Here is a 10,859-nt window from a genome sequence, read left to right on the forward strand (position 1 = left end):
ATGACATGACTCCAAACACTGGGTTGTGACGACAGATGCTAGGTCCAATTTCTTCATAATCCTTTTTGGTGTGGCATACTTGGTAGAACTCAGGCTGTAAAGAAAAATGCATATGTTTATAATGTTCAAAAACCTACCTACCGCTTTTCAATATGCTTTACTATTTCAATATGCTGGTTTTCTTGGTTAAGTCTATAATGATTTTCTATTAGCCCAACCACTGTACTTGAATGAAGGTTAAGAAATACTAGAAATCATGACTTACAGTTAGCCCTGTCAGAACTGAAGCAGGGCATTTAAATCCTATCTTTTCTAGGTATCACTCAAAACACATGTTGCTCCTGGGATTAGGAATTTTGAGGACTAGAAAGTGTGTATTTGGAAGTCTCAGCTGTCTGTAGGGGCTTTCCCATATTATGCATTGAACCAACAATCTGAAGCATTAAACAAAAAGTGCAGTACACCACTCCTAGTTATTCTATAGATACATCTATTGTTTTTTTTTTAAAATCCAGAGTCTTCCTTTCTCAAAGGGTAAAATATGAACTCTATTAGATTATACAGCACAAGTGAAGACGATTAAAATTAAAAAAGAATTATCATTATCCCCTATTTTTAAATGGGTTTTTAAGTTCAAGGTTATTCAGATAAAAGCTCCTTCTTTTAAATACTCTGTGCACTACCAGAATAAAGCACCAATGATATCAGAATATCTTTTAATGAAGCTGTTTTGATTTGGAGAGAAGATTCTTCTCTATTAAAGAAATTTTTTAAAAGAAACTTCTAATGAACTTGTTTTGCGTTAGAAAGGAGGTTCTTAGAACAATTTCTTTACTCAATTTAGAACACTATTTTTCCTATATAATAAGACAAAAATGTAACTTAATGCTTTTAAATATTTGCACAGCAAAAAAATGCCTTGTTAATGTCTTTATTACTACTAGGTTAAAAGAATTTTCCTTGCAAATAAATGTAAATATAGTATAAAATGTTTTGTCTTAAAAAACTCTTGTTAAAGAAAGAACATGAACATTTAAATCAAGTAATTTCTACTTATAAAATACTATTTATCCAATTCCATAACTTTCCTAGCAACATTTAGATGACACTTGTTATTGTTAGGTGCCCTCAAATTGAGTATGACTCATAGCAACCCTATGAACAAAAGATCTGAACCCTATTCTACCCTCTGCTATCCTCACTCTTCCTGACACACGAGAGCCCACCATAGCAGTCAGTGTCAATCCAGCTGGTCTACCAGAAGAGGGTATACCTCTTCTTCAACCCTCTACCTTTCTGAGCATCATGTCCTTCTCCAAGGAATAACTCCTCCTAACAGCATGCCCCAGGTAAATGAGACTAAGCCTCATCATCTTTTCCTCCAAAGAGCACTCCAGGTGCATTGCACCCTCTCCAAGACAAAAGAACAAATATGTCGTGGAAAGGGCACAGCCAGAGTGCTCTTTGGAAGCAAAGATGACAGAAGTCTCTTAAAAACTTTGCTACTCTTAATATTTAGATGACACTTAGAAGAATCTTATTGTTCTAAACTGTGTTATATACTGATAGAATAATCTTTTAAAAAAAACCCAAGAAATCTTGAAAATAAGCTCCACCCCACTTACCGTGGAAGCCAGCATTGAACCTCCAAACCAAACTGCATATCGCTGCATGTGGTGTGTAATGACTTGTACATCAATAGGCTTTGGCTAAAAAAAGAAGATTTACGATTACTTCAATAGTAAACTCAAAAGTTCATGTATCATTTCACCTTAAAATATATGCTAACTTTATATTACATCTAAGAGATATTACCGGAAATCCCTGAGACGGGTTATCTACAGGCGAAAAGAAAGAGTGGAGACTCTGAAGCAGATGGGGACCAGGAAAGAATGAATAGAAGAAAAGTAACACTGAGTATATATTATTCTGTTTTTATAATTTTTAAAATTTATAGTTCTTATTTCATAGACTTAAAAGTAGATATACGGTGGAAATTGGTATATCATTGACACAAACTAGAATAACTGCATTTTTTAAAAGAATAGGCACAGTGAATAAACCTTCATGCTAAAGATAAAAAATAAGGGTATACCGAAGTTCGTATAAATATTTTTCATAGCAGTGCTACGAGTTGACGGCACTTAACAACAATTGAAAAAACCTTTTAAGCTACTACACACACACACACACACACACAGAGGCTAGCAAAAAATGCATAATGATTAACGAAATCTGGCCTGTCAAGGTCAGAAATTTTTTTGTTGTTGTTAAGTGCCATTGAGTGAAGTATGACTCACTGCAACGTAATGATTAACCGATCAGAACCTTGTCCTATCCTGTGCCACTGTGAGAGAAGTTAAATAGTAAATATGGAAAGTCCGTAAAGGACCTTGTGCTATTCTGGATCATATAAAGTCAGTTTTAAATTTATATGGTCAGATAAAGAACTAGCTATTGATGTGTACGTGTGCACACACACCTGGTTGTTGCCTCCATCCCGAGAAGGCTAAAAACAGTGAAACTCCAGTAACAGAGCACATCTAATATCTCGTTTCCTTAAGCAAACTCTTCATTAAAAGTACAAGGGTGTCTTGGGTGGGAGGGAAACCTAGTTCCATGGTCTTAGCAAGGGCAGTACAAGATAAGCTTGCAACACCTGGTTGCACCACAAAGTAAAAACGTACTGAAAAATTATAGTGCAGTTTGCACCCACCAGCTGCTCAAAAAGATGGGCAAGTTTCCTCCCATTAAGATTCACAGGCTCAAGATGGATTAACTCAGAGGCAATGCGCGTTGGTTACAAGTGGATACACAGACATAAACTAAACAGCACTACGAAAATGAACGAGATTATACTGAAGAATAGATTTAAGCTGACAGGACCACTGAGACTATAACCCTGAGAGACCCTTCAAACCAAAAACTGACCTTAACCTTGTGGCTACACACAAGGAGGCCTATAAGGTGAGTACCACCAGCAATACATTCCTTAGACCAACCAATCATACTCAACCAAAGGAGCAGCATTTGCCCAAGGATAAAGCTCAGAACACAGAATAAGGAGAGACAGACATAGGAAACGCTGGGAGGAGGGGGAAAAACTGCTACTACATTACGGGAATGTCAATCAGTGTCACAAAACAAAACAAACTGCTGAATGGAAAACCAATGTGGTCAGTAAACTAAGACCCTATAGAAGACGACTAATTGATTTCATAAACCTTCATTTTTTTATATATGCTTTGCTTCAACAGTCTACACCTAACAAAGATAAAAATGAAAACTCAGTAAGTTCAGAAAAGTCTGCTTAGTGACTTAGTATCTCCCTAAAGTCTGTTTGTTCCTGCTTTAGTGTTATTTATAGTTTCAAAGGTTCATAAAATATTATCCTTGGAATAGTGCAAAGAATCCACTACATACAAGCTATCTGTAAAAGACAGAGAAAAACAAATGAGTAACAGTAAAAATTTAATAATCTTCCTAAAAATATTTACCAGAAATGCAGTCAGTAGAGGAATGACTCAAACGACCAAGCACATGATGGACATGAATCTGATTTCTCAGCAGTGTAGAAATTGACATACACTTCCCACTTCAACCACAATAAAGGAGGTATCCTCACCAATAACTCAGAAAACCCACCTTCAATCTACCGCCACTCAATTCTTCACTTAATTTCAGTCTGGCATCAACAGTTCTTTTCAAATCTCTTTGCAAGCGACGTCCAAAGTCCCTGAACATAGTTGAGCCTCCAGAGAGGACAATATTCTATATGGGTTGAGAAAAATTCAAAGGGGAAAAAGAAATTTAACATGTAAAACTTGGTACTAAAATTTTATAACATCCTTTTAAGAAAGGAGATTTTTTTTAACTTAATATTCAACAAGGCATGGAGGTATGTGTTTGTTTTTTAAAGATGACCCTAAATAACAATTTTGATAGAATACTGACCTTGTAGAGAGGACGTCTGACATCAATAGGACAATTCTGAATTACTTCATCTACAACTTCTGAGATAGGCTGTGTGAAATCTGGATTAGCAAACTGAAAAATAAGGAAATTTGGATATAAAGACTGCATCACTACTGACTTAAGTGCCATAATAAACTACAAAAGTTTGTTGTAAAAAAAAAAAAACTAAAAAAATTTTCCATTTTAAACAGTTGCTAAAACAAAGAACTTTTACATTATTATAAAAAGATAAGGAAAAGGGAGCTCTGGTGGCCTAGTGGGAAGAAGCTGTACTGTAATCCCAAAGGAGTGTGGTTCAAATCCATAGATGTTCTGCGGGAGAAGGAGGAACAATTTCCTCCTGTAACAGTCAGATCGATTTGATTACACACACACACAAAGATAAGGAAAGGTTTACACACAGAATCAGTCTTCGGTGGTACCAGTCAGATCCAATCTGATGGTGTGTACGTACACACACACAGAGAGAGAGAGGTAAGGAAAGGTTTACACACAGAATCAATCTTGGGTGGTTACCTGGAGTGGGACCAGAGGGAAAGAGTGGTGAGAATAGTTGTACTAGATGATGGGAAAGGTATTATACAATAAGAAGCTTATCAGACATTCTAATTAATTACATTAATCCTTTGCAGTTAGTATTATAAAACAAGCATGAATGAATAAAAATTTATAAAATCAAATAATATTTGTAGTATGATTTTATATTTAAGACTTTCTATTCCTTCTAATCTCCAATTTTAAAAAGTACTGTTTCAGAAGAAATTAAAATAATGATATATACCTTTTTGTAATGATTGCAACAGCAATGAATTCTTTTTTTCTCAAACTACAACTCTTTATACTACAGCCTTCCATAAAGATTGCATATCAACATCAAGAAGACAAAAACGGTCACCACTAGACCGATATACGTTATCATGATAGATGAAGATCAGATTGAAATTGTTAATGATTTAATCTTTCTTGGATCCAAAATCAACACCACTGGTACTAACAGTCAGGAGATCAGGAAACGGACTGATGGTATTGGGTAAGTCCACTGAGGAACAATGATGTTAGTTTGATGAATAAGGTGTGACTGATTCAGGTCATGGTCTTTTTAATCGCTTGCTATGCTTCTGAGAGCTGGAAAATGAATAAGGATGACAGAAGAATTGATGCTTTGGAGTTGTGTAAAGAAGAGTACTGAATATTTTATAGACTGCCAAAAGAACAAACAGATATGTCAGAATGCTCCTTGGAAGCAGGAATGGTGAAGCTTCGTCTCACACTTTGGGTCAGTTGCTAAAACAGGCTATTCTTTGGAGAGCATCATGCTTAAGCGTAAAGGTCAGTGAAGGAGAGGAAGATCCTCAACAAAACGGACTGACACAGTGACTATAGCAATATGCTCAAGTGTGTCAGAGATGAGGAAGGCACAGGAGAGGACAGGGTTCAGATCTGTGGTTCACAGGATCATTATGAGTCATGCTCAGCTAGACAGCACCTAACAACAACCTCAGTACTTTCCAATGTTAGTAATATGCACTCCCTTCAGTAGTTATTTCAAAATACACAATGTTCTCTGCGTCTTCTACTCTATGTCGAACTCCTAATCCCAAACATCAGTCTGATTATACTTAATGCAAAAAACTAAAACTGAAATACAATGAACTTCCTCAACTACCTGTTTGCATCTCACTGATTCAATGTACTGTCTCTATCACAATTCCACTAAAGCTTCTAGCAAAAGACTAACTTTGCTACTAAAAACCCCTGAGTGCTTCTCAGATTTCCTCTTGCAGGAAAAACTCTGAAGAGCAATGATGATATCAATTTAAAGCCTAAGGTATGCCTGATCCAGGCCACGGTCTTTTTAATCACTGCCTACACATTTGAGAGCCATACAATAAATAAGGGTGACAGAATAATTGATGCCTTTGAGTTGTGATGTTGGAGAAGAGTACTGAATATTCCATGGATTACCAAAAACCCACAGGTTTGTCTTGGAAAAAGTAGTCAACATACTTCTTGAAGGTAAAGATGGCCAAGCATCATCTCCTATATTCTGGACATGCTGCTAGAAGGGGCTATTCCTTAGAAAATGAACATCATGCCTGGAAAGGTGGAGGGTCAGCGAAAAGGACGAAGATGCCCAACAAGATAGTTTGACATGGTTATTGCAGCAGTGGGTCCAAGAGTGTCAAGTGGGTTAGAGATGACGAGGCTGGCACAGGATAGGAGAGGGTTCAGGACTGTTCATAAGGTTACAATGAGATATACTCGACTCAATGGCACCTAACAACCACCACCACTATTTTACTTCTTTCAACTTTAGGGCCATAATCCCTTGACATATATTCTACTTGTCTGCATCCTTACTTCAATATTCTGTCTACATTCTTCTTACTTAGCCTGTTTACTCATTATTGGTCTTCACTAAGCCTCATTGATTCATCATCTTCTTCCTACTCTACATCCTTTCTCCTGGTTAATTCCTTTCTCTGCCACAAACATGGTGATTATGTCACATCTGTGCTCTCTAGAACACACATCTCAGTATGAATTATTTCAAAGATGCTCCATAAACTTTTTTACTATACCTACTGTTCCTACTCAGGGTTCTTCATTTTGGTGGATAGTATAGTATCAAGTTGGTCAAGTTATAAACTAGCAGACACCAAAGAATCTTCATAGCATAATAATCTCTAATTTTTGAAGATTCTTTTCTTTAAAGTTTCTTTTAATTTTTCTCAATCTCACAATTGATATAGGTATTGTGCATCTTGCTTTCAGAAAACTGCAATAAACTCACCTATCTGCAACTCAGTCCACATTTCTTTTACAAAGTACCCAACCTAATAGTGCATACTAACTTTTTCCAATACATGATGAAAGTGTATCATTTTCATGCTGATGCCATAATTCAGCTCAATTTATTTATCAATCCCTTCAGTCCCTCAAGAATATGATCACTGACATTCTAGAACACGTATCTTAATCCATCTCCTACTGTTTCAATTTCTATTTTTATCGTCTAGCTCTCTCCAACCTAGACTTATCTCTACTGTCAGAAATGTAATGTTCTACCTTATCTCGCAGGTAAATATCTATTCATCCTTTAAATTTCAGTTCAACTGTTATCTCCTCTAGAAGTTTTCTTGATCCTCAAGTAAACTTGGGTGTTCTCTGTTCCTAATCCTTCAACAAATACACACATACAATAAAACAACTATGTGTATACAGATATTCCTCTCTCTGTAATTGCTAAGCTCAAAAAAAGCAAAATAATTTTTCATCTTTGAGTCTCTAATACTTAAACTGACAACATGAAAATGGTATCTAACTTAATGTTTACTTCATGAATACGTTGCTATTTTAATGTATAGGTGATATTTTAAAATAACCATTCTCAATACTAAGTAAAAGGAGAAGACCTCAGCTGCTTCAGTGGATAAAGTTAAGCAATCTTCTGTGTGATTTACAGCCTACTGTAAAATTTAAAACCTACTGGATGGTTAGCTCTAAGTTCCAACTACAAGCAATGACTTTGACTTTTTTTTTTCTCTTAAATTCTATTAACAGGAGATGAAAACATTTTCTAAAAAAAAATTAAAAAACCAAAAAAAACACAACCCCAAACATTTTCTCCTAAGCCCAGCATTCTCTACTTTGTCCTAGTTTTCTATCCTAAAGCTTTGTTACTTCATTCCAGGTTAGCAACATTTCCTGATTAAACTTAAAGTAATTTGAGATTTGATAACTTTTTTTTGTCTGGCACTGGAGAGAAAGCTGCACTATGATTGGTACATTAACTTTTTTGTCTGGCACTGGAGAGAAGGCTGCACTATGATTGGTGCATTTTAATCAGCTTGCAGGAATTGGTTAATATACTTAGGCAAATGGAAGTGACAAAGCATCTGAAGCCTACCTAAAGGGCACTGGTCAGTTTGTAACTCTGGTGGGAGTGGCACAATTTAAAACTGGCCAAGAATTTGTTTATGTATGTTGGCCAACCCCACTAGGAAAGCCAGGAGGCAGAGGTGGGCTGGGGCGGGGAGGATGTTGGGAGAACAGCAAACAAACACACCAGGAGAGAATGAAGAACAAGATGCAAGAAGTTCCTAAAAGAGCTGTAATACAGGCCAAAACTGAAGGCGGGAGGAGACCTGGAAGGGGCCCTGAGGTAGTGTTAACAGTGACAAGAGAAAATTACCTCTAATAATGCAGCTAAAAGAGATGTACAGAAATGCTACAATGGCTATGCGTCAATAAGCAGTGGAGAGGCAGAAAAGGTGATGGCTGAAGCAGAGAGGTCTGCAGTGCTGAGAGAAAGGCATGCACAGCCCAAAATGAGGATAGTCGTAAGGGAGCCAAGAGGAATCTTTCCTCAAGGGGCTGAAGAGCGGAAGTTTATCATTAGGGGACTACTGGGGGCTTGCACAGCTGTTGAGAGTCCTGGTACATGGCAAAGAGAAGGCCAAGAGATGGTGAGAGAATTGGCCTGGACTGAAAAAGCAGAACTGTGCTCTTCACTTTGGGAAAACCTTTTAGTCTTTGCCTACAGGCTTCCTTACCCTGATCTGAAATTGTAGCCTGTTAACTAGTATGTATGATCATTGAGTTCTGGAAGGTCATTACAATGAATAATCAAATCCAAGAAAGAAGAGCACAGAGGGAAGAACAGCTGATGTCCAATCTGGTAAAAAGACTGTAGTGCAGAGGTATGTACATCTGACCTCTGTCTGAGGCATAAGCTTTGTGCTGGTAATCATTCCCTCTTGTGAAGTTAGACAGTGCTGGCAACATCATTCCCTTTTGTCAATTTAAGATTGTTCTGATGCCAAACTACTACCATTCTACACTCATTACAGTATCTCAGTATATCAAAGAAAGTTGCTGAGATTAATTTTTTAGTATCTTCTAGTGATACTTTCTGTTGGAAATTTCAAAGCAATTCTATTAAGAGAAACTTACCTCTGGATGAAAAAAGATTTCAGGTCCCAAGAATCTTTCATAACCAACATCAATGGAAAACTCTTTCTTTGAGATAGCATTGATTCCCGTATACTGTTTAATCCACTTTGATCCATCTGTGTCATACTTATTAAATTCTTTTACTAAATCTGGGCAGACATAACTATAGCGCTCCTTGAGAAAACAAAGAAACAGAAGTCATTTTATCCCTCTTGCTTTAGCAAAGGGATTATCTCTTTTCAATGACATAAAATTTAAATTATAAATATTCAAGAAATTAAGAAATCAAGGCAGAAGACAATTTTATATTACAATATTACCACTGTTTGTGTGGTATAAATAACAATGTTCTGCAACAATGAATGAATGGAAATCCAAACTCTCTGTAAATTTTCATTAAAATTAATAATAATAAATTTTTTTTAAAAAAAAACCAGCGTTCATCTCCATATAATTTCTGACTTCATACACAGTAATACTAAAAAGCTTTTTACTATGTAAATCTTGTTTCATGAAAACAGTCACTATCTGGTATTTTTACACTGTTTTAATTAACAAAGCTTGTATTTTAGAGAGGGAAATAAAACATACAGATGTGACTAATTGTTTGTACAATCATATAAATTACCACAAATATGTAATAGAAATCTAGAACAAGATGTCTTATTGTCAAATAAAACAGGTTGCAAATAAAAATTACTCTTTCATTTAAGATATATAAGACTGAATTACTGCATATTTGGTTATATGCACAAAGTAAAAGTTTTTATCAAAATACAACTAAAAAATATCACAGATTTTATGTATGTATGTACGTGTGTGTGTATAAACACGCATGCATATATATATGCACCTTTTGTTTGTAATAACCTCATTAAAAAATTTAGAAAAAAAACCATTATTTCACATATTTTTATGCCTCGAGGATTCTATTTAAGATAAAATCCTTGAGAGTACTATTGATTACTAAATTTAAAAAATCATATTAAAAATAGTAAGTGGTTTGTGTGTGCTATATTAGGTCTTCTTTCTCCAAACTTCAGACATAAAATGGAAATTATATTTTTTAAAAAGTTCATTCAAATAAGGTATCATTCTTTGCTAGAAAATATTTCATGTGTTTGGGATTCATTATTATTATTAGTATTATTATTATTTGTTTGAACTTCACAGATTAAACAGTCCTTCAAAACATTTTACATATTTCATTTTTATTCTATCAACTTGGAATGAATTTTGACAACTGTTAGATGATTTCTTTACTAGAGTTCATGAACTATCTCTCTGAATCTTGGAAGAGCAATGGAAAACCCTATAAATATACACAAGTAAACAAATAAATTAAAGAAGGTATCCTTTAAGAGAGCAGTTTGCTCTCACATGTGCAACACATATGTGAGAAAACCCCTGACATCAACTCAGAATGTTCACAAATGATGTATTTAAAAAGCAATGCTAAGTGTAAAGTTCACGAAGTATTACATAATATAAGAGACTAATTATTAAAATCTTACAGTGTTCACTTTTTTTCTATTACAACACATTACTTGGCCATTTAGTGAAATAATACACTACTACTAAAGGGGAAAAAAAATCACAAAATATAAAATCATTGGTATAAATGTTGTTCAATATGTGAAATGAGAAGAGTAAACAAATGGTTGATAGTCATCAATAATTTACTTACAAAACATAAAAAAAATGAATATAAGAGCAATGACATTTAACTGGCTATCAGGAAAAACGTTTCAAATACTTCTATTTTAAAATATTACATGTTACTGCAACGTGACTTTCTTTTTAACTGAATTACATTGCCATTACTATGTTTTACCTTTACTGCCTTAGCAGTTTCCAAAGATTGCTCTGGAGGGATTCCTACTTCTCGGTCTCTCAGCAGCTGCTGAATAAAATATGTTATGTCTCGT

The 10,859-nt window shown here is 35.2% G+C and overlaps 1 protein-coding gene across 1 annotated transcript in view; it reads right to left on the bottom strand.

Annotated features, from left to right (window-relative positions):
• The window catches only part of LOC102845350 (actin-related protein 3-like), a 105,656-nt gene that overhangs the window by 73,406 nt on the left and 21,391 nt on the right, over positions 1-10,859 (bottom strand). Inside the window, exons 7-12 of the mRNA XM_006895136.1 lie at positions 10,766-10,854; positions 8,932-9,105; positions 3,955-4,047; positions 3,646-3,771; positions 1,626-1,709; positions 6-94 (exon numbers count right to left, since the gene is read on the bottom strand). Of these exons, the coding sequence (XP_006895198.1) occupies positions 6-94; positions 1,626-1,709; positions 3,646-3,771; positions 3,955-4,047; positions 8,932-9,105; positions 10,766-10,854 (655 nt within the window). The remainder of the gene's footprint in view (positions 1-5; positions 95-1,625; positions 1,710-3,645; positions 3,772-3,954; positions 4,048-8,931; positions 9,106-10,765; positions 10,855-10,859) is intronic.

Source organism: Elephantulus edwardii, unplaced genomic scaffold (genome assembly GCF_000299155.1).
Source record: "Elephantulus edwardii isolate Elephantulus edwardi_28Jun2011 unplaced genomic scaffold, EleEdw1.0 scaffold00160, whole genome shotgun sequence".
In the NCBI taxonomy this organism is placed as follows: domain Eukaryota; kingdom Metazoa; phylum Chordata; class Mammalia; order Macroscelidea; family Macroscelididae; genus Elephantulus; species Elephantulus edwardii.